The sequence below is a fragment of the Mus musculus genome, chromosome 6 (assembly GCF_000001635.26).
Source record: "Mus musculus strain C57BL/6J chromosome 6, GRCm38.p6 C57BL/6J".
Lineage (NCBI taxonomy): Eukaryota > Metazoa > Chordata > Mammalia > Rodentia > Muridae > Mus > Mus musculus.
This window is the reverse complement of record NC_000072.6, coordinates 57,512,623-57,537,006: the sequence shown is the minus strand read 5'-3', so window position 1 is coordinate 57,537,006 and position 24,384 is coordinate 57,512,623. Positions and strand designations below refer to the sequence as shown.

Genomic DNA, 24,384 nt, shown 5'->3' with positions numbered 1-24,384 from the left:
CAGGTGCTAGATATAAAGTCAGGCTGTATGTTGTGAAGATCTCTTGAGCCACACTCAATATGCACACTTTTCTGTCTATATGCTGGATCCGGTAACAATTTCAAGAGCTTTATGAAAATTGATTCTCTATCCAACATAAGCCATTGTTAGATTTAGTGAGTCACTAACACAAATATCACTGTCGAAACATATTATTATTAAATGCACTGGGTCTCCAGATGCTCTTGGACCAGGAGGTGCAACTAGGCAACACAACTTAATTATTAATTTTAAGAATATTTTTAATTAAAACTTATTCCATACATGCATTTTGAGCAATTCTTTCCCCTTCCACAATTCCTTTCAGATCCTCCCCACTTCCGTACTACTCACTCAACTTTATGTATGTTCTCTCTCTGTCTCAAAAAAAAAACCCAAAAACAAAAAACAAAACAAAAAAACAAAAACCCAAAATCAAAACAAAAACAACCCAATTAAGACTTAAAAAGTGGAGGTGGGGGGAGCTGGTGAGATGGCTCAGCGGTTAAGAGCGCTGACTGCTCTTCCAAAGGTCCCGAGTTCAAACCCCAGCAACCACATGGTGGCTCACAACCATCCGTAATGAAATCTGATGCCATTTTCTGGAGTGTCTGAAGACCGCTATAGTGTACAGTGTATAAATAAATAAATAAATGAATATTTTTAAAAAGACTTAAAAAGTATCAAAACAAAACCAAAACACGCACACATAAAAAATCATGGAGTCAATTTAGTGTTGACCAGTATTCCTGTGCATGAAACCTGCCCGGGAGTGTGCTGATACAGCCTGAAAGGCATCTGCTATTGTCTTCTGCTCAGATCCATCCTGCCTTGACTAGATTCAGCGCGGTAAAATCCGCTGCCCAGTGTTCTCCAGCCACACCTGAGCCGTTCCCTCTTTAGACGTGATTTGTCTTTTACTGTTTATTTGTTGGCTTGCTTCCTCATCTTCCTTATTAGACCGAAGGTTCTAAAGGCAGTTATCTGATTATTTGAATCAGTTTGGACCCCCAGATCCAAGGCAATGCTTCCTTCAAAAGACGGAAATCTTTTTGGCATGCAGGATAGTCGCGAGCCATCCCAAGATGCCTGTTAATGCAGTCCGAAGAACATTGGTTTGTGATTTGTCAAAGAACACTGGATGACGTACAAGTGCTACACTCAAGCAAAGCGTGGCTGTCCGAGTCTCGATTTCTTGGGTCAGAGTTAAGATAACTTTGGCAGAAGTGAAACTCCCTCCTCCAGTGGCTGGCGAAAAGCAAGGTCCCTGGTGCCTGATTCGAGGCCGCCAGGCCCATCAGGAGGGCGGGGCGCCAACGTCGAACAGCTACTGGCCCACTTTGACGTCGCTCTACGGCGTTTAATTGGCAATCTGAGAGGTCAAATTGCCTGTGCAGGAGGCTCGTTCCTATCTAAATCTGTAATTGGCTCAGATTGAGGGCGGGCAAAGAGTCTTTCAGAGCACCAACTGGCTAGTGTTGCTGTCAATCATCGGAAATACACTCCTCCGGGTCTCCATTTGGCCAGCTGCGGTTGATTTTTTTTTATTTTCCGAGAATTTCCAGGAGTGGAAGAGACTGTGGCTTCCCTAATTGCTTGTTCTGGAGATCATAATCAACAGAGAAGTCAGTCTAGTTTATCATCCAAGAAATCCTTCCCTTCCTTCCATTAGCCAATTAAGAAATTTACAGACACCTACCCATCACAAGGTAAGAGCCTAAGGAGTTTAATTCGCTTATTCTCCTAGGTTGTTGACGAGACATTGGCGGTCTCCGGAGGTCCCCGGGAAGGCGAAAGAGAAATATGAAATGAGTTCCTGCAGCTTACTCTGTCTGAGACCGAGTCCCACGCGCATCTCTCTGGGTTCGATGTGCTCCCTTTTTCTGGAAGTGGAAAGCAGCTGCTCTCGCCTAGGCCCACGGTGGCTGCGCCCGAGCATCCGGCTCCCCCAAAGCAGCCTTGGTCGGCCTTGAACTTGACCTCGGGCTGATAGTGAGCCCCAGGGAAGCAGGGATAGAAAGATGGGCGGGGTCCCAGGGAGAGAATGAGAAAGCTAGCAAAGATAACAGAACCCTGATTCACTGCAGCGAGACCCTTTGGTGCGCTCCTGCCCGCGAGAGCAGGCATAGCTGCCTAAGAACTTGGGATGCCAGATCTCAAGAGCTCAGGAGAGTGTTGTCCTGCCGCGTCCAGCTTCGTTCAAGGCCAGCAAACCAGCCCACGATTCTATCCAGCCCAGGCTTGCAAAGGGACTGGTGTAGAGAAGGATTGCGGAGCCCTGGTCGTTTGGATCTGAGAGCTTGTGTTTTGCTTTGCTAGGAGAGCACTGTATCTTAGGGGCATGTGGCTCCTGGCGCAGGTTTTCGCAGACGCTTTCTGTAGATGAGAGAATTTACCCGGAGGAGACAAAGATTGAGGCTCTGGGTAGAAATAGCTAGGAAATTTCGACTCTCAAAAGCTCCACCGGTTTTCGTTGTAGGAGCTGCAGGAATAGAAACTGCGAAGCCCCCAACCCCCAATGTGCATGTCAACCCGGCAGAGCAGATGTAGCCTCTGCTGGACCTGTGCCCTGGTGAGGAAACCTGGGGCTCTCTTGAGATCGAGATCTGCAGGGCTTGGCGGAAGGGGCTGTGTTGCCCTTCTAGTGTGTGTTGGAACTTGTGGAAATTGGAAACCAGCTCACCACACTGTATGACAAATGTCATAAAATAGGAAGCTTTGGATAATGGGCTCTTGTTTATAATTGTTTTTCTTGCAATCCGAGTCTCTTTTTCCTTGTCTACATCAACCCACCCCCTTCACAGAGTTGAGTAACACTTACTTTTCAATACTGTATTCTCACTTCGCCTATGAAAACAGACTCTCACATACAACCGAAGGGAGTTATTGACCGTTTTGTTGTTTTCTTTTCTCCAGTAAACTAACATTTCCTTTCCTCCTAAAAGGCGATAAAGGCATCAAGAGTGCGGATTTCCTAAAATACATTTCTGAGGTTTTCAGATGATTTTAGTTGTTTATTGGGGTGCACTGGGGTTTTGTTGTTGATGGTGGTAAAGAAATTTGGAGTTTAAGAGTGTTAAAAATCGGGCCGATGATGTTGCTTGACCACTAAAGGCCTCTGCCTGCTTGCACTGGCCTGCACTTCCCCCGGGCTCACATACATGTATGTATGCATACATACATATCAAAAATTATCTTGTGTTTCCATTATGGAAAAATACCAAAGTGCCACTTTCTAGTTACCTCACCAGCTTCCTGGAGGGAGGAAACTCCAAGCCCTCTGCTGACTGCCAGAACCCTCAGTCAGTTAATCCTGCCGAGTTCTTGTGTAAAGTGATAATAATAAACTTCCCCTTTGAATAGTTTTTGACATTCAGATTCCAGTGCCAAAACCTGCTATCGAGATAGGACTCCTTTTTCCAAAAATGAAATTGAAAAAGCTCAGGGGTTAAACTGCTGAGCAAGTAAAACATCTGAGAAATATGAAAAGGAAAGTTGGTGCAGTAGTCTTGCATCTGCATGTGTGGGTCCTTGTGCTATGAAATCAAATGGTGACTGGCAAACTTCACAAGGCCCATGAGTTGAGACTGGGTGTTAAGTAGTCCAGACTGGGCATTAACTCCTGATCCTCCTGCCTCCATCTCCTAAGTGTTGGGAATCAAACTCCTTTGGCCTGAAGTTGTTGTTCTGGAAAAGTGGGTTTCACAGTACTGTCTTGAAGATGATCTCACAGCTTCTTAAACTTTTGGGGCTGAAATTTCTGCTAAATGGAATTACTTATATGGCAATAACATTGTTCTAACATTGCAATTCTATTTATTTCTTTACTTCTTAACTTGTCAGTTTTAAAGTATCAGGTTGAGGAGGAAGATGGGGAGAAAGACATAGTCACACAAATCAGGAGGAAATGGTGGAAAAGGCGTATTTTCAGAAATTTATAATAGAGAACATAATCTAGAATGCATATTTTTAAAAGATTTATTTATTTTATGTATGTGAGTACAAGGTCCCTCTCTTCAGACACAACAGAAAAGGGTGTCACAGATGTTTGTGAGCCACCTTGTGGTTGCTAGGATTTGAACTCAAGACTGCTGTCAGTGCTCTTAATCGCTGAGCCATCTCTCCAGCCCCTAGAATGCGTTTTTACTTTTGGACATACACAAACATATTTTTAAAGACTGATGTGGGGTTGGCGAGATGGCTCAGTGGGTCAGAGCACTGACTGCTCTTCTAAAGGTCCTGAATTCAAATCTCAGCAACCACATGGTGGCCCACAACCACCTATAATGAGATCTGACCCCCTCTTCTGCTGTGTCTGAAGACAGCAATAATGTACTTATTTATAATAATAAATAAATTAAAAAAAAAGACTGATGTGGTTAAGTTGTGATACATTTTGTTTTGGTTGAGAAATAAGAAAGAATTTGAAATAGTTCGGGCAAGATTACCATTTTTCCTTTTATATACAATTACCAATATATTTTAGATTGGTTATGTTTTATATCTAGGATTCCAGGCAAATTATTTTTCTTTATTTTTTTCCTTGGCATAGTTTAAAGTTTATGCATTGTTTGTGTATATGCTTTGTACATGTTCCATTAGTTTCCTGGGATATTTTGTGTAGTATCAGGAATGACGGATGCTTCACTTTGAAAGCTTACATATAATTGTTTAAATGGTTTACTAACATCAGTTAGCTTAGATTTCTAAACCACAGAGTGGCATTCCTGATTATAAACACCTTGTTAAGTAGCTGCTTCTTAGTGGAGAAGCTGATAAGCTTATCCTGGCTCAAGCTCACTGAGCTGATAAACATAGAGACTGCTTAGGCCCCTGTCAGGTTGTCCTCCACTCTTTTCTAAGTGTGGTCTTTCACACTTCCACTCTGCCCCTCTCATCTGCTGTTCAGTTCATGGCTATTTTTGCTGGCATTCCAAGACCTCTCAGGCTGATGATGCTGTGTTTTGTTTTTCCTCAACTTGAAGCAGGAGAAATCTTTCTCAGTGTAGACCTTTGTTTGGTTTGGAGTAACGATGCTTCTCTGTCTCTGTCTGTCTGTCTGTCTGTCTGTCTGTCTGTCTGTCTGTCTCTCTCTCTCTCTCTCTCTCTCTCTTGCTGTTTTGTTTTTTGTTTGGTGGGAACTGGTTAGATTTTTGAATTGAGGGTTTTCAACCAATAAGCTACAACTCTGGGTTGTGAGCAGGTTTAATTGAAAGTCCTCATGTAGCTTGGGAACACAAGTTGCCTTTGAATAGTTTTCTTGGGTCTCTGAAAGGGATCAGTGTGGTATAGTTGTGGTGTGGCTGCAAAGGAGAGGGAACCACATAAATCTCCTTGCGTAGGTGGTACTGACCTAGTTCTGCATCACTGAGGAGCCAGCTGTATAGCTCCTCACACTGAACCTCTGCCAACAAAATGCTCTCCAGCAGTTGTTTATTGATAACTGCCCTGCTGCTGACTTTCAAAAGTAACAGTGTGGATAATATAGAGCAAGGTCAAGTTGATGATAAATGTTAGAGGCTCAAAGACACTCTCCACTTTTACCTTATCTTACCATCCAATAATATGTCTTGTGGATATTTGTTCTCCGCTGAGACTGCAGTTGTGTTTATCATTTAATTGTTATTTATTTTTGAGCATTAGAAAGAAACATAAAAGGAGGGCAAGAGTATCCTAGAAGTCTTGTTGTAAAACTTGAATCATTTCTCTACTGTCCTGCATTTCTGCTAAGTAGCAGGACATTTGGTACACATGATTTCAGGCTGAAGCCAGAGAGGGCGCTTTGGTAATCTCTGTTTTCTCTCAACTTGCTTTCGACTGCTCTAACAGTTACTTCTGTCAGTAACTATTACGTGCTATGTTACATTAGTTTGAAACTTCTCATTGCTGCCACCTATATCTCACACACTTTTACTGAAGGCTGTATCTTGGGGTAATATTTAAAAAAAAAAAAGTTTGTTTAGGACCAGTGAGAGATGGCTCAGTGAGTTAAGGTAATTGCTGCTTAAGACTAGTGTTTTTAGTCTGGTTTGTTTAGTTTTTATTAGATGTTTTCTTCATTTACATTTCAAATGCTATCCCTTTTCCTAGTTTCCTCTCCAAAAATCCCCTATACCCTCCCCCCGCCCCAACCTACCCACTCCCACTTCCTGGCCTTGGCATTCCCCTACCCTGAGGCATAAATCTTCGAAAGACTAATCCATGACATAGGAGAGGGTAGCCTGGACTAGATAATATGCTGTTAGCACTTCCTCTCATATAGTGAACTGGGAAGTAGTTTTTATCTCCTGAATTTCTTTGTAATAAATAATATCTTGTCTTTGGGGAAAAAAAAAGGACTAGTGTTTTTTTTCCTTGTTCTGTCACTGGAACCAACATGGCAGAAGGTGAGAGCCAGCTCCTTTAAGAAGTTTTGTGGCTTCCACATGTACACCAGAGCACCACCTTCCCATAATATAGCTAAATCAATAGGTGTAAAAAAATAAATAAAAATAAAGTGTTTAAGTGACTTTCATTCATGTTGCTCTGTCTCTTCAAGGCCATGGCGCTGGCAAGTGTTCTGGTGAGCACTTTATGGCAGATGGTACCATGGAAACAGGAAGACACACAAGAGAGGAACATGGACTCCCCTAGCCAGGGAGCCGGAGAGCAAATTCTGGGGCCAGCTGGGCCAAGGCTTCCAAATAATTTGTTCTAGTGAGAACTAATGGGCCCCAGAAGTACTATTTGAATGTTTCCATGATCCCAGTATGAATCTGAAGGTCTGTAAGCATCCTGGACAATCACTGGTGTGAATCTTCATTCAAAGTCTTGGGAAGCTGGATTCTGGTGTTCACTGGATCAGCATCAAAAATACCCCCATTCTGTTCATTGTCCCATGGTGTCACCTATATTTAGTATGAGTCTTTTGCCCTCTGTTTGTTTTGGACACTAACTCATATCCCATAGACTCTAAAAAACACCCTCACAGATAGATACAACACCGTGTGTATTACCCATTTGCTGTATCTCTCAAAATTTAGCCAAAAATAATTTTATAATGTTTTTAAGAATTTCGTACAATATATTTTGATCACACTTACCCACCCCCTGACTTTTTCTCGTAACTCCTCTAAAATATACTCCCCAATCCCACCTCCCTTCAACTTTGTGTCTTTTTTATTTTCTCCCTTGACTATATTTCCAATTTATACTGGCCGTCTATTCATGAGTGTGGAACCATCCAGAGAGCATAGTCAAACCTACTTGGGACAAAAAAAAAAAAAAAAAAAAAAAAAAAACCAAAAAAACAAAAAAAAAAAAAAAAACAAAAAAAAACCCCCAAAACCAAAAACCAACCAACCAAACAAAAAAACCCCTAAAAGTTATCCATAAAGAAAAGCTAACTCTCCCTCTCCATCAGCTGTACATAGCACCTCAGGGGTGAGTTGGGAAAGTACCTATGAGTGGACCCCCATTCATCCTTGAATGCTGACTCAGATGGTCTTGTGTAGGCAACCACATCTGCTCTGAGTTTCCTACTGCAGTAATGGTGTCATGTTCAGAAGACACTGTTTCCCATCACACATCCTCAGTTGACAGGTCTTAGCATCTTTCTGCTCCATTTTCTTAGAGCAGTGGTTTTCAGTGTTCCTAATGCAGGTCCTCATGTTGTGGTGACCCCAACCATAAAATTGTGGGTTTTTTTTTGTTGCTACTTGATAACTGCAATTTTGCTGTTATGAATCATAACTGTAAATAATGTGTTTCCCACAGTCTTTGGCAACCCCTGATGAAAGGGTCGCTGAACTCCCCAAAGCAGTTATGACCCACAGCTACTATAGCTGACTCCTGACCCTTGTGAGGAGAGGTGTAGTATAATGTACCACTTTTGTTTTGAGTACTCTACAAATAATTATTCTCTTCCCTTGGATGGGTTGTGAATTTCTGCATGAGTAACAGTCCAAACAAAAAGATGCCTACCTCCAGCGATCTTTGAGAGCTGCACTAAGCTGTGGTATAGAGATTGAAATTTACAAAGCAGTCTCTGTGAACAAACTACATGGTGGTTTCAGCAGTGGGGTCTTTCCATATGGTTCTGGTGGGCAACTGAGAGCAATGATGTTAGCCTGTATTGTTTAAGTCATTTCTGGGACACCCCTGACCAATAACTAGAAAAGACATTCCAGCATTGGGCTTTTCATTTGGCTTCCTATAGCTTCTGGAGGGAGTATTATCTTCTGCAAAGGGTTTCTGTCCTTCTCTCTCTCCCTCCTCTCCCTCTTCCTCTCCCTGAGCCACACAGAGGACATTATATTTGTATGTATATGTAGTAGGAAGTCTTTATAACTTTTTCAAACATCCTTAGTGTTAGTTATCATTCTCCTTACCTACCTCCATTCTCATCAAAATTTCTAAGGGAATTCTTTGCTGCTGTATTCTTTGTTTAACTGTTTTACCTGCTAAACAGGATAATGGCCCTTCCCACCCCTAGCTAAGCTGAATTTTCAAAATGTTATTGTTTGAAGTTTGTAATGCATTCCTGCATATATGGACTCCAGTTGATGCTCTCTTTCTCTCCGCTTCTCTGTCTCTCTGCCTATTTCTCTGTCTCTGTCTCTCTCCTCTCTCTCTGTCTGTGTCTCTCTCTCTCTCCCTCCTCCCTCTCTCTCTCTCTCTCTCTCTCTCTCTCTCTCTCTCTCTCTCTCTCTCCCTGCATTTTGGAAAGGTTGATTGATACAGTCATATCTCCAGCCCTGAAGAGATAGGTTTTTTTAAATTCATTTTTATTATGAAATAATTTTGGTTGTTTGTTTTTTAAACAGTGTTTTGATGTGTTTTCTAGACTAATCTGAACTGGATGAAAATGATTCTTCTTTCTTCATTGTCCTCAGTAGCTAGGTCTACAGGCACAAGCCACTACTATAGTTGAGAGTAATATAATACCTATATATCTTCTTTCAGCATTGTCAAATCTTAGCCTCAGGAGTTAACTTCATTTGTAAAGTAACAGAACAAACTGCTGTGGAGAAGAGGCTCTGCTCAGCACTTGGTGTGTATGGTAAAGTGTCAGAAATACAGCCCTAACTACAGGGATATTAGAACTCCCTGATAATGTCTCTTAATGCCAAGAAAGGTTTAGGATTGGGTTTAAGTAGAAATACAGAATAAATAATGGTTTCAAGAAATACAGCCTTAATCTAAGTGTTACAGACTTTACAGCGCTCAGGAGGCAGAGGAGTGTGGATCTCTATGAGTTCAATCCAGCCTATTCTACAGAGTGAATTCCAGATCAGCCACGGACAAAAAGTGAGACCCTCTTTAGAAGAAGAAAAGGAGGAAGAGTCATGATTGTCTTGCATGTTGGAGAGCTGCTGGCTTTAGAGGAAAGGAGGGTTAGACTATTATTGTAAATGCATGGATCACTTGCTTACAATCTGGCCTGCTTGCCATCAACAGTGCCCAGTTCCTCATTTACCTCTTCATGAGCACCTACCACAAAGCACCATTGGAACTGGCTTATATTGCTAGGAGATGTTAACATGGAACCAACTGATATTGGCCGTGATAACATAAAAAACAAAGTTTAGTAGCTAACAAATCGTAAAAGTCAGATCTGACATTTATACCACACTCCCTCTCCAAGGCACAGGGACATCTCTGAGGAAGAAGTGGAAAGACTGTAAGAGGCAGAAGTCACTGGTGAGGATGAGGGATCAGTGAAATAGGGACTTCTGTATTTGACAGGCCTGCTGAACTGAGAAGCACAGAGCAGCCCTGGTGCACCAAAGCCAATCAGCATTCTAATGGAGAGTGGGGAGGGTGCATGAGTGCCCACCCCTAACTGGGGAGTTACAGACAGTAAGTGGCCTCTAGGGGAGGGAGAGTCAGTTTAAGTGTGTGGCTCCTGGTAGGTCACCTATGCCCCAGTCAATGACCCCCACCCAGGAGTACTTGGGCAGCTCGAACTGGAGTTAATGCGTTACTTTTCTTTTAAAGGGAGAGGTTAGGAAGTAGGGATGGCTCTTGGGGAAGTTGGTAGGAAAAGTTAGGGTGAATCTGACAAAAGTACACTGTATGCAATTCTTTTTTTTTTTTTTAAATTTATTACGTATTTTCCTCAATAACATTTCCAATGCTATCCCAAAAGTCCCCCATACCCTTCCCCCCACTTCCCTACCCATTCTCATTTTTTGGCCCTGGCGTTTCCCTGTACTGGGGCATATAAAGTTTGTGTGTCCAATGGTCCTCTCTTTCCAGTGATGGCCGACTAGGCCATCTTTTGATACATATGCAGCTAGAGTCAAGAGCTCCGGGGTACTGGTTAGTTCATAATGTTGTTGCACCTACAGGGTTGCAGATATCTTTAGCTCCTTGGATACTTTCTCTAGCTCCTCCATTGGGGGCCCTGTGATCCATCCAATAGCTGACTGTAAGCATCCATTTCTGTGTTTGCTAGGCCCCTGCCTAGTCTCACAAGAGACAGCTACATCTGGGTCCTTTCAGCAAAATCTTGCTACTGTATGCAGTGGTGTCAGCATTTGGAAGCTGATTATGGGGTGGATCCCTAGATAAGGCAGTCTCTAGATGGTCCATCCTTTTGTCTCAGCTCCAAACTTTGTCTCTGTAACTCCTTCCATGAGTGTTTTGTTCCCAATTCTAAGAAGGGGCACAGTGTCCACACTTTGCTCTTCATTCTTCTAGAGTTTCATGCATTTGGCAAATTGTATCTTATATCTTGGGTATACTAAGTTTTGGGCTAGTATCCACTTATCAGTGAGTACATATTGTGTGAGTTCCTTTGTGATTGGGTTACCTCGCTCAGGATGATGCCCTCCAGGTCCATCCATTTGCCTAGAAATTTCATAAATTCATTTTTTAATAGCTGAGTAGTACCCCATTGTGTAAATGTACCACATTTTCTGTATCCATTCCTCTGTTGAGAGGCATCTGGGTTCTTTCCAGCTTCTGGCTATTATAAATAAGGCTGCTATGAACATAGTGGAGCATGTGTCCTTCATACCGGTTGGGACATCTTCTGGATATATGCCCAGTAGAGGTATTGCGGGATCCTCCGGTAGTACTATGTCCAATTTTCTAAGGAACTGCCAGACTGATTTCCAGTATGCAATTCTTAATAAATAAAAATATTTAAGGCAAAAAGGATCCAAAATTGTGTATTCATTAAAGCTTAGATGCTCTTAGATACAGAATTATTACAAATATTCTATTAGCCATCTTTTTTCCTAGTCCCATCCTTAGGAGAGGTCGTTATTGTTAATATTTACATTATCTTTTTTTCAGAACAACTGAGTGTGTGAAGAAAGGATATTTACTTACAAAGTGTGGCCTGATCACCAGCACTTGTGTGATCACAGCTGATTAGGGGTGTACACTGTGACCTTACTTCGTACTAGCTGAATCAAAATGTTCATTTTAACCATGTCCCAAAGCCATAGCAGGTTAAATCGGAGAAGAATGTGTTATTTGTATGTGTGTATTGTCAAATATTTATAGAATTCAAACACTGCAAAGGGGGTAGGTAAAGTTTTGATTCAGTGTTTTTAAGCATAGGATGTAGGGTACCTAACACACACACACATACACACACACACACACACACACACACACACACACACACATGCACACATGCACTGTCAGACTCTTTATGGCTTTTGTCTCTGGTGACTGGTGATGTATTTATTGGCAGTATTCTGAATTACTGAATGTGACTCTGTCTTTCCCCCACTTCTAGGTACATCATTTTTCTGCACGGAATACTATTATTGCTCTATTTGTCTTTTCCTGTGACTGGGGCCTTTGGCATTGCATTATGTTATCAGCGGCCTTCATTACTTTGTTGAGAAGTGGTGGGAATCAGGTGAAGAAGAGAGTGTTGTTAAGCTCCATCCTCCTGCAGGACCACAGGCAGGCGACTCCTGCCTGCTACTTCTCCACTTCAGAGGCCAGGTGTTCTCGGTTTGATCCAGATGGAAGTGGGCAGCCAGCCACTTGGGACAATTTTGGGATCTGGGATAACCGCATTGATGAGCCAATTCTGCTGCCACCTAGCATCAAGTACGGCAAACCAATTCCCAAAATTAGCCTGGAGAACGTGGGCTGTGCCTCTCTCATTGGCAAACGGAAAGAAAACGAAGATCGATTTGGGTTTGCACAGCTGACAGAAGAGGTGCTATACTTCGCAGTCTATGATGGACATGGGGGCCCTGCAGCCGCTGACTTCTGTCACACACACATGGAGAAATGTGTTATGTATGTATACTCCCCTTGACTTTGAAGTTCCTCTAGCTTTTCTGTTGAATTGTTCTCCCTTTGGCTAAAACATCCAGTATGGACAAAATTACTTGAGTGACCACATGCCACTTCATCAGAGAATGGTAGTCAACATAGCATTTAGAACTGGTGATTATCTCCATTTCAGAAATGAGATTCAGAATCTACAGGCGTAGATTTACATACACTTCAAGTAAATTATAAAGTACAAAGATAATTTGTGGGAAAATTTACTTGAGTGTGTGTGTGTGTGTGTGTGTGTGTGTGTGTGTATGTGTGTATAGGCCAGGGGTCAACATTGGTGTCTTCCTATACCATTCTCCTACCAATCTCCACATTGCCTTTTGAAATAGAGTCTCTTACTCTACCTGGAGCTCCATGTTTTGGCTAGACCATGAGCCCACCCCTGGGGTTCTATGTAAAGACACATGTTGTCTTTATATGAGAGCTAGGGGTCTGAATACATCAAACACTTTACCTATAGAGCTATCCCCCTGGTTCTGAAGAAGAGTTTAGTCAGCACAAGTAGGTTTATTTCTTGTCTTAGTTACTTTTTGGTGAAGGGACATGGTGACCAAGGCAACTTATAAAAGAAAGTTTATTGGAGGCTTGCTTACAGTTTCAGAGGGGAGCCTGTGACCATAGCGAGGAACATAGTAACAGACAGGAGAGCATGGCATTGGAGCCATACATTATGTCATTATATCCTTATCCACAAACAGGAAGCAGAGAGGGAAGGGAAGGGAGAGGAAGAGGGAGGGAGGGAGGGAGGGAGGGAGAGAGAGAGAGAGAGAGAGAGAGAGAGAGAGAACGTGCTGAGAATGGTGTGGGTTTTGGAAACCTTAAGCCCACCTAGTCACGCACCTCCTCCAACAAGGTCACACCTAGTCCTCTCTAAACAGTTCCACCAACTTGAGTCCAAGCATTCAAATATATGAGCCTGTGAGAGCTGTTCTCACTCAGACCACCATACTCACTGTATTTTTGAGAATCACACTGTTGCTAGAATTAGAGAAAGGAGACAATGTGGCAGTATGGCCATGAACTAATGTTTTTGTTTTTTTAAACCTTCCTTTGTATAGTTAGTTTGTCAGTTGATTTTCTTTTTTACATGATTTACCTCATCCGATGGACAGACTCAGTGATTTAAGCCCATATGAAGGACCTCATAATCTATCAGGTTTGCAGTACTGGGAATTAATTCTTTAAGAGCAGGGACCTCAGGCTTGTGAGATGGCTCAGAGGATAAGGTACCTACTGCCAAGCCTGAATCTGAGCTTGGCTTAACTCACATAACAGAAGAAGAGAACTAACTGCCAAAAGTCCTCTAAGACTCCACACATCTGCTATACAGCCTGAGAGCATACACAATAAATAAAAGTGTAATCAAAACTTTACAAAAAGAGGAGGGACTTAGACTTGGTCGTTTTCTTTTACTTTGCATGTGAGGCAAAGCCCTTACCAACTTCATTGTGTCTTCAGACAGCCATGTTTGGTGTTTTGAGATACAGTCACATAATCCCAGGCTGGCCTAGACCTGATTATAACAAACAAGTAATTCCATGCCTTTAAAGCCTCAGGTTTGATACTGCTCAATTAGTCCTAGCGTGCAGGAAGCCCTGAGCTGCATCTCAGGCACCATGTATCCAGAGCATGGTGGCCTGATCCTCAGGCCAAGAGTGTTACAGTTCATCCTACTTAGTACCTTCGAAGATCAATAAATGTCCCTTAGTCCTTGGATCTTCAGCAAAAGCACCCGAGAGGAAAGTGGTGAGGTCTGTTGTGTGGCACGACTGCTGCAAGGCTGACTGTTGGAAAGAGAAACCTACTGCAAAATGATAGCAGCTTTCTCTCCTCTCCACAAAGGGATTTGCTTCCTCGGGAGAAAGACTTGGAAACTGTCCTGACCTTGGCCTTTCTAGAAATAGATAAAGCCTTCGCGAGTTATGCCCACCTGTCTGCAGATGGTAAGTGAGCTGTGGCATTCCTCAGAGCTTTGAGGATTGGCAAGTTGAGAGAAAACAGTGTAGGCTTTTAGTGGCGGGAGTTTGAATGCATGTTTATTTGTGGGGAGTTTTTGTAGAAATATTTTATGCAAGGAATCATTGTAAATGCTGTTTAGAATCTGAACATAATAATAATAATAATAATAATAATAATAATAATAATAATAATAATAATAAATCTCACCTTTATGTTAAATGAAAACGTTCTAGAAAGGGAAGCTCCAAAATTGCTCTATTACTGAATTTTAATTTTAAGAAGATTTTTAAATGTTTCGATCTGATTTGTAATTTTATGGACAAGATGTCCATATTAAGAAAATCCCGTCCCCTACCACCAATGCAAATAGTACAGGGCAATCACATCTGGTAGGTTGATAATTGCTCAGCATTACTATAAGAAGAAATAGGGGATCGATGGGATGGCTCCGTGAGAAAAGGTGCTGCCACCAAGCCTCACCGGTGACCTGCGTTCTGTTCCCAGGACTCACATGGTGAAAGAAAGAGAAACGATTTCCATATGCTGGCTTCTAACCTTCACATGTGCGCTGTGGCATGTCCGCATATACTTAATGCAGACTCATGCATGCACACACAAAATAAGTAATTTGGCAGATATTAGTAATAGGTCTTAAGTATAGTAGAAAATGGCTAATTGGCATCCATTTGTATATTCAGGAGGGGGATATTTATTTGTCTTCTGCTTTTCAGTCTTGCAGCTTTCCTGTGGTAACTAGTGAGATCTTTGTTTTCCTTAAGTATAAGGAAGAACGTGGCAGGAGGATTTAAAAAAAAACAGTTTTAAACCTGTGTATAAGGTTTGAAAATGAGTGTTCTAGTTTTGACTAAGTTATCAAAATAATTTCAGGAAATTATATCCAGTATTTTTTTAGTTAGCTTACCAAGAGTGTATTTCTACTAATGTTAACTTAGAAAGCTTTGGCAGCCGCCATCCAATGTATGCCTCCTAACTGACTGGAAATATATACTGTAGTTCACATACACTCTCTATGTACTACTTATCAAATATAAATTATTTTGCTTAGGAAATAGTTTCTAATATTGCTACAAACTGAATTTATAATGCATTTTTCTGTCTCAATAAGAATATTGATATCATGCCATCCAATGTATGCCTTCTAACTGATTGGAAATGGGGTTGTGTGGCAACGATGATTTTAGCTCTGCCTTTTCCTTTAATAGGAAAAGTGCACCACGGAGACGCCATTTCAGTCAGATGGACGGAAATTTTCTCCATTTCACGCACAAGTTGTTTCAACTCAAAGAGAAACAGTGATTCGTTCAGATTAGGGCCTCATTCATTTGCATATTTAAAAACAAGAGGGCAAAAGGTGACCCTAGCATCACCATTTAAACATCACACATCCACTCCCATAACTCTTCAACCCAGGGCCTTGAGACACGCCACCCACTTCCTGCTCACTGAGATCTTAGTTGCCATTACACTCCCCTGGAACACCTTATGACCCATTCTTTCTCCATTTGTCTAGTTTTCACTTGGTAGATTATTTGAAACTATTTTGTCTTTTTCTTCCTTCGATACCACTTCCCTAAAGGTCCCCTCTGCTTCTTTAAGAGAGGAATTAACAGAGGGTGGAATTTATGCTTGAAATTTAGCTTTTGTTCTGACACAGGAAGAAGAAGTGAAACACTTTCTCCAAGTTTTACTTTTGGGGGGTGGGGGCTGGGGCAAAGTTCAGTAAGCAGCCCAGGCTGGTTTGAAACCAATAGCTATGTAAACCCTGCTGTCCTCAAACTCACAGAGAAAAGTGCACACGGTTACTTCTAGCATTGTCATAACAGCAGTGGTTATGATGTGTTCTTGACCGTGAATTTGGCTGCATCATCACTACAATATTTATGGGCTATGGTGTCAGTATTATGCCCCAACTGTTCTACAGACAGCTGCATTTACTGCCCATGGATTGTAGAATGAGTGTTCTAGAACATTTGCATATGGCCAACACTAAAATTTATTAACCCTACGTATGTACAAACATGTTTTATAAAATTGATCGAATCAATGTTGGTGATTAAAACCATCAATACCAGATTTGGTGTCAAATCTTAAAACATTTTTTTCTTTTCTTTTCTTTTCTTTTTTTAAATTTTTTCTTTTTTTAAATTTTTACTGTTTAAATTAATTTATTTTTTTAAACTCCATATTTTATTCCCCCCCCCCAATCATTCAGAGATGATGCACCTAAAACATTTATTTTTTAATCATTATAATTCAGGAGGTTTGAACTGATAATATTTAACATGTATATCTTAAAAAGACTCTAGATGACTCACATAATCAAATAGCTAAAGAACTAAAATATCATTTATTTCTAATAATAAATTTAAGTTAGATTGCTTAATCTGGTTCCTCTGTCATCCTTTGGGATAAGCTTCATGAAGATGTCTTAAAATTTATCCTGCTTCTTAATGATCATTTGCTTCAAAACATAAAAGAACAAGATAGGGCAGTGTATGGTATGCTGTGTTTAAAAGGCGTTATAACAGTTCTGTTACGCACTGTGTACAAAATTATGCTTTTTAAAAATCAGCATTTTGGGACTATTTTAAAGATGTATTTGTACAGATCTTCCAGATGACAAAATCTGCCTATTGGCATCAGGGAACTATTTATCAAACATATTAAAAATCACTGCAGACAGAATACTGTTTTCTAGCCTTTCAGGATTTGAGTAAAAGAAAATTAGTTCTATCTCTTATGGTTTCAAAGTTACCCAAATTTAAGAAATTTAAATTTTTAACTAAAATATTGAACCAGTATCAGCTTTTAAAAAGTATATAATATTCTTTTAGCATGTGTGGGTGTGCATATTGCAAGTGTTTGTGTGGTGGGGGCGGGGGTGTTCAGAGCCACAGCTAGCTAGCAAACATTCTATAGAACCACAGTTACCTTCTCTACTAACTATCTTTTCGCATTTCTTTACATCTGCCTTACTTTCACGTCTGTTGAGCCCTTCCTATAAGACCAGGATTATTTTTTTAACAGACCTCAGGCATACAGTCTAGACGAGTGTTCTACCACTGAGCTAGATCTCCAACCTTTTTGGCATCACCTTCAAAAATTTTAAATTCACATTTGATGAAGCCAACCAATTAGTTAAAATATACCATCACTTTATTTTTTACAAATAGCCACTTAAAACAGAGTGGATTGTAGAAAACACAGATCCCAGCGCCACCTACACTGTACCTACTGAAAGTCTACTGTGCTTCCGCGTGGAAAGCAGCAGCGCTCCTAAGGATGACAGATCAGGAGGAGAACTGCGCAGACTCAGAGTGGGAGCGATTAGGGGACACAACCGCAAACTTCAAATTCTGTGTTCGTTACATGTGGCTTTTTGTAGGGAACTAAACTCCAAGCTAAAAGAGCTATAAAGGCAGATTTGCTTTCTGTGCTGGGATTGAACCCAGGGCTATGGGCACGCTAGGCAGGTGCTTTGCCACAGAGCTATACTTGTAGCTCTGCACAGTATTTTTGAATGCCCCTCTTATGCTGGAGGTCACCAGATGTGAACAGCTCTTAGTGTGTTAACTGCTTCAGGTTGTTAATTTCCTTTTGGTGTTCATGAATTGTGCATGTCAAGAGCACCCATTTCTAATAAATAGTTCACCAATATTGGTTGATGTAGATTATTATTTACATGGTTTAATAATTACTGGGGGTGATGTTAGATTTTCTCTTTCTGTTGCTGTTCAAATTGTGATTATTTTTCTTTTGTTCTATTGTCCTACAACACTGGGGAACGAGAGGGAAAGAGCAGCAGTCATTTATGACTACATAAACATATAAATATCCATTATCACCCAAGATCCACACTGCCTTCGTGTAAACAACAAATTTAAGTTAGCCAGCTGGAAAAACTTCTTCGTGCTAAATTCCTGTCTTACTGTGAATAAATATGCTATGAATAAATGTCTTATGTCTTGTTTCTGGCATAGGAGCTACTTTGACCGCTTCTCTGTGTCTATTGAAACCCCAGTCTGCTAATATATACTGTAGTTCACATATATTCTTTATGTACTACTTATCAAATATAAATTATTTTGCATAGGAAATAGTTTCTAATATTGCTACAAACTGAATTTATAATGCATTTTTCTGTCTCAATAAGAATACTGATATTCCTGTGTTCAAGATCAGCTATTAAGTGCATGCTTAATAGCTGTGTGTGTGTGTGTGTGTGTGTGTGTGTGCGCGCGTGCGCGCGCGCGCACACACACATACACAAACATGTGCAGATGCCCGTCAGTGTCACTACTGGTCTTTTTGTACAGATGCATATGTACATACATTTTTTTTCTGTTTTGGAATGATCAATAACTATTAACTTTAAGCTACTGAGTTTTGAACTCATTGATCTGGAAGCTCCTGGGATATTCTGTGACTTGCTAGTGAAATTTTCACCAATAGAAACCCTTCCCCTTATTTTGCAGCTCTTTCTCTGCTTCCCCCTGTGTTGCAGGTTTGTTGTGTCTGAGCACAATTTCTGGGTGAAATTCCTGTTTGCCTCTGTGCGGGTTGTTTGTGGCAGAGAACTGTGCCTGCTCAGCTGCTCTAGACCTGGAGCCTGTGGACGCTCTATGCCGGGCTTCAGTGGAAAAGAGATCTGCTTAATTTTGTCTCAGGTGAAGGAGTCCAGCAGTTCCTAGTCTGAACTACTGGAAGGGTCCCGCATCCTCTTTGTGCCATTAGTTGAGATGACTTGCAGAAGAAATTATCCAGTGAGTGTCAAAGCTCAGTGACAGAAATCTTAGTTCTATAGTTTTGTTGTTAGGGAGGCAGGAAGTGAGAGTTTTTACCTCTATGTTAAATGAAAATAAGTGTGGACTCACTGTGTACTCAGTCTTCCCCATCGCAAGCCAGAGTCGGTGCTTAGTTTTAACATTTTCCCCATATATCCTCAGATTTTGAAACTGTGTAGGTGAGTTGAGAGAGAGCTGGGAACTACAACCCAAACTGAAATTGCATTTATAAAGTGTTAGTTCTTCTGTCATCCTCAATTAAAGACCACTGTTGCTGATAGCTACCATGAAGACTAGCGGATCCTCTGGACTGGTAGCATCTAATGACTGCCTGTGTTCTCTTTCTTGCCTTTTAAAATAATTTGAAAATAAAATAGCTGATTGACCTGTTAAGATTGCATTGTGGTATAGTCTTTTAACTAATCTTAAGTTGAAAGCTATAACACTTGTAATAAAAAGCATCTCAATGTTTTAGTTAAAACACTTATGTCACACACTAACGTATCTTAGTGTTGCTGTGATAACCTTGCTTTGACCTAACGGTTCCAAAATCAAGAGATAAATGGGAACATAGTCCAACTGTAGATGCTGTGTTTCAGTAGAGCAAACGTAACATGACTACAAAAGATTGAGTATACTTTATCCATGCTTTTCCTTTTTAGTTTTTCTGATTAAAGCAGGCATTTTAATATAATTACCAAAAAAAGTATTCATCTCTTTCTAAGATGCATTATTGGTAGATTTTCTTTAAAGTTGTCTTTTTAAAAAAATGTTGGAAAGACTTGACTGTCAATGAAATCAATTAAAGTTTTCTAAAATCACCTATTAGAGTGAAAGTCATCTTTGCACGATCAGGAGACTTTCTACAAATATTACATAGAGCCACAGTCAAGTGAGTGGCTAAGGAATTTTTTAATACAAAATTTAAAAATTAGTCAAATTTAAAAATTGACAATGTTTTAAAGAGTTAACGATGTTATTAGAGATAATTCCTGCTTTGTGTAAGTTATTTCTCAATTTCTTACTTTGCTATATTGTTCTTTGGTTCATAGTTTCACAGTATTCCCACTTTCTGCAAGACTCAATGCACCTTAAATATTTTTAGTAAGTGGTGAATGATAGAGAACAGATGATGTTAGACTAAATCAAAAGAAGACACACAAATGCATTTGCTTGGTTAGAAGAAGAAAGAGTAGCCACCTCAAGGCTAGCAACACTGGGCTTTACTTGATGGCAGAGAAAATGCACATGGCTCACAGGTTCTAGTCCGGGCAAGGCGCATAAGTTGCAGCTGGTTCTGCTCATCTGCTGTTGGCTGCAGATTCTCTGATTGGATATTTTGGGGGCTAATAGTGTTAACTATACCATGTTTATAAGGAACTGAAATGAATTTCACTGTCTACTACTCACTCAGATCTATTCATCTAAGGGTGGCTATAACTTTTCTTCAGGTGTAGAGCAAAGAAATCGAAAAAGGGTATGCGACTCTAATTGGTGCAAGCTTGCACGAGTGTGTGTGTGTGTGTGTGTGTGTGTGTGTGTGTGTGTGTGTGAGAGAGAGAGAGAGAGAGACAGACAGACAGACAGACAGACAGACGGACACAGAGTTGACATGGTTCTAGAGGGAAGAATGTACACAGTAGTACTTGAAGAACAGATGGGCTGTACTTTGCCTTTCTCTCTTCACCTATTAAGTGGTAGTACTTTGACTGGATGGGAGTAAGGAATACAAGAGAAGAACCCAAATCTGATTATAGCAAAGGCGTCTCACCTAATGGGCCCAGCAGATCTGTTGTGCTGTCATAACAGCCAGACTAGCGACATTTTCATGTTTTATTTTGATGCCCATTAGGCATACTAAGACGTCATAATTCTTAGTTTTTATCAGCTCTGTTTTTTACACACAGACTACTTGGAGACACTGATGCTTTGCACACCAAATTAGTTTACCAGCCATTTTGTTTGCATGGAGCCTTGTTACAGAGTTAAGTAATCGCTTCTCTGCATGGCATTACTTACATAGTTTGCATTTCATTTGCATAGCTCTGGTTGAATTAGAATGGTTCCTCCCAGCCTTAAGTTATCATGCTTCTGTTTTATTTTGTAATGAAAACTCCATATCTGAATATTCCTATTGCTAACAGATGCTCTGTTTTATAATATTTGTAGCAAGCCTCCTGACCTCTGGGACTACTGCAACAGTAGCCCTGTTGAGAGATGGTGTTGAACTGGTGGTAGCCAGTGTTGGAGACAGCCGGGCTCTTTTGTGTAGAAAAGGAAAACCCATGAAGCTGACCACTGACCATACCCCAGAAAGAAAAGATGAGAAAGAAAGGTACTGTCATCACACCTTGTTATGGGGTGATAGCTATAGATGCCATAGAAACAGTGTTCTATTTTCTTCTCTGGTGTAAAACACCCGGGCCTCTTGAAAGCAGGCGCACAGCCACTACTGCAGTGCAGATTTTCTTGTTTTGGTTGTTTCGGGTTTGTTGAGCCTGGATCTCATGCAGCTCAGCCTGGCTTTACATCTGTACCCTGCTTCCTTGGCCTCTCACACGCTGGGATTATCAGGTTGTGTACACCATACATGGCTTAAATTTTTCATTTATATCTTATTGTGGAATTAACATGGGCTGGCCTTATACTGGAAACCCTTCTCGGCCTTCCCAAGTTCCTAGATTATGGGTATGTTTTGAAACACTAGGCTCTAAATTTCCATTTGTACAATTGGTATTTAAACCAGTGCCATAGTTTCTTGCACACTATATTGTTATTGTTATTACTATTAATACTTTTTCTTAACTAGGATCAAGAAATTCGGTGGGTTTGTAGCTTGGAATAGTTTGGGACAGCCCCATGTAAATGGCAGACTTGCAATGACAAGGAGTATCGGAGATTTGGATCTTAAAGCCAGTGGGGTAATTGCAGAACCTGAGACAACAAGGATTAAGGTAAGACAGGATCAGAAGCATTGAGTCATGCGCAGAGAAATTCTAAGGACTTGTCTCACACCGCTGGCTGTTTAAAGATTACCTGAAGGAAAGATGTTTTTAAAGGGATATTAGTTTATGAAGAAACTTAAAATACGATGTTTATTTCTGGCCTGATGAGGGTGAAATCTTTTTTCCTCTGGTAGAAGGCCCCTGTTGTCCTTCCTTTCCCAAAGCCTGCTTGGAAAGGAAGGACAACGATTAGTTGTTATTTAGATTTGTTATCCCTGCTTGGAAGTCATCCTCAACTTTCCTTCTCCACTGAGCTCAATAGCCAGCCACTTTTATATGTACAGCCCAGCGCCTGTTACTCTAAACTAGCCACTGCATGGTACATGCCCTGCTGCTTCCTGCTCTAGAGCTCCTAAGTCAGCACAGTATAATGGGAACTTTACAAATGACAGGGCATGAATGCTTATAGTTGAAGGAAGGATTTCCACATAAGGAAGATATCTCACATTTATTTTATGAAACAAATACTTATGTAAGATTTACTGTGTGGCAACCTCTGTTCAAAAGAGATACAAAAGCTATCCTCATTTTGCAAGGAAATAAATTGAAACAATACCAAGACCTAAAGCATATCAAGTGCCTCCCAACCCCCAACCCCTGTCAAATAAATAATAAAGGCAGCCATTAGATCGAGCATTTGTCTGGCTGGCTGGCTCTTTGTTGATACTGCTAGGTAAATGTTTGGTTTATCCCAAGTAGTGTTGATGCTTAGCTACATTTTCAGTTTGCCAATGAACTCTGACCCAGACGAGCACTCCCTGCAGAATCGATACAATTTCCCAATTATTGAGTCATTTGGAGGGGATGATCTTGTTTGTAGTCACATTTGTTTGCTTCTGGTTGCAGCTCTACCATGCTGACGACAGTTTCCTGGTCCTTACCACAGATGGGATTAACTTCATGGTGAATAGTCAAGAGATCTGCGACTTTGTCAACCAGTGCCACGATCCTAAAGAAGCAGCTCATTCGGTGACTGAGCAGGTGACGTAGCGGAGCTTCTAGTGGGAAATTCCCAGGGAGGAGAGGATTAGGGACAGCACCACCGGCAAAGGGTGTTTTAGCTGGAGTGTCACAGTGAATTTGATTCATGATTGCATAATAGTTCTCATGAGCAAGTGCTGACAGTTCATACATTAAGGAAATGTGGAGTGGGCCTTCTAACTTTGAACACAACTTGAAAGAGAGTAACAGCAATCATTATAACAGTAATAAAGTAATATTTTCCTCATATATATTAACATAAAGCAGCATCACTGTGATCCTCTGAGGTCAGGCTTTTAATGAAAGGGAAACCAGACAGACCAGGCCACAGGACAAAACTGAGCCTCAAACCTAGGCAAGCCAGGGATCCTGAATCCAAATATTTGGCCTGGAACTGTACTGATCCATGTAAACAAGCAGGGTGAGCCGTGGAATCACAGTCAACTTCTGCCTACCAATGTGGGTGATGAAAGAGACCAGTAAAGTACAAGAGGGTAAATGGATGGCATTTCCTATCAGTCAGAGCTAAAACTTGAAAATGGATAATGACCAGGAAAGAACATGTAAAAGATACTTCTAGTCTGTCCTGATAGATTGTGGTTTTAAGTCATTATGTTTTAACTCAACACCTACGTTACATTTCCACTATTTACATTTTGAGTTCAGAGATTCGATTTGGCCCAAACTTTTAAGTCCTAATATTTGTGATTTAGACATAAGTCCTTTCCTTAACTTTTATTTATTTGTGTGTGTCTGTCTGTCCCTTTCTCTCTGTTTGCCTGCCTGTCTGTCTATCTGTCTCTCTCTCTCCGTGTGTGTGTGTGTGTGTGTGTGTGTGTGGTGTAGTTTCTTTTCTATTTCTTTTTCCTTTTTTTTTTTGGAGACATTTTCATGTAGCCCATGCTGGCCTTATATTTACATCTGGGCTGTCTACCTTGTAGTAACTAACAAGCTGCCTATGAAATTGAAGAAATAGGCCCAAGTCCATGGATAATTTTTTTTTAAACTCAGCTACCGATCTTGTAAGTAAATGTACTTTAGTTTATCCAGTTAATAATATTTATGATAGTAAAAATATTTATGATAATAAAAAAGAACATATACTGATGTTCTGTCTTACTTCTGTCCCATAACAGTTCTCCCGATAAGGAAATTTGTGTTTATTCTTTTATAGAAGGGATGAGAGATACCTTTTTAGATAGAAGTAAAAAACAAACATTTTATGGTATCTATTTGTGTGTGTCTCTTTTTTCAGATATTATCTTGTTAGGTTAAATTGTTACTGAGTTCATGCGCACGTGCGCGCGTGTGTGTGTGTG

The 24,384-nt window shown here is 40.7% G+C and overlaps 1 protein-coding gene across 7 annotated transcripts in view; it reads left to right on the top strand.

The window, feature by feature from the left end:
• Positions 1 to 1,454: 1,454 nt before the first annotated feature.
• The window catches only part of Ppm1k (protein phosphatase 1K (PP2C domain containing)), a 29,051-nt gene continuing 6,121 nt past the window's right edge, over positions 1,455 to 24,384 (top strand). Inside the window, exons 1-7 of one of the 7 annotated variants that reach the window (NR_156744.1) lie at positions 1,520 to 1,727; positions 11,753 to 12,270; positions 14,158 to 14,258; positions 18,800 to 18,962; positions 21,249 to 21,414; positions 21,889 to 22,033; positions 22,931 to 23,065. Coding sequence is in view for 2 of the 7 variants with exons in the window: in NM_175523.5 (NP_780732.1) it covers positions 11,831 to 12,270; positions 14,158 to 14,258; positions 21,249 to 21,414; positions 21,889 to 22,033; positions 22,931 to 23,065 (987 nt within the window). In the remaining 5 variants the exon portion in view is untranslated. Of the gene's footprint in view, positions 1,728 to 11,752; positions 12,271 to 14,157; positions 14,259 to 15,497; positions 16,393 to 18,770; positions 19,059 to 20,986; positions 21,415 to 21,888; positions 22,034 to 22,930; positions 23,066 to 24,384 lie in introns of those variants that run through there. The other 6 variants (NR_156746.1, NR_156743.1, NR_156745.1 and 3 more) reach the window with 6 other exon arrangements.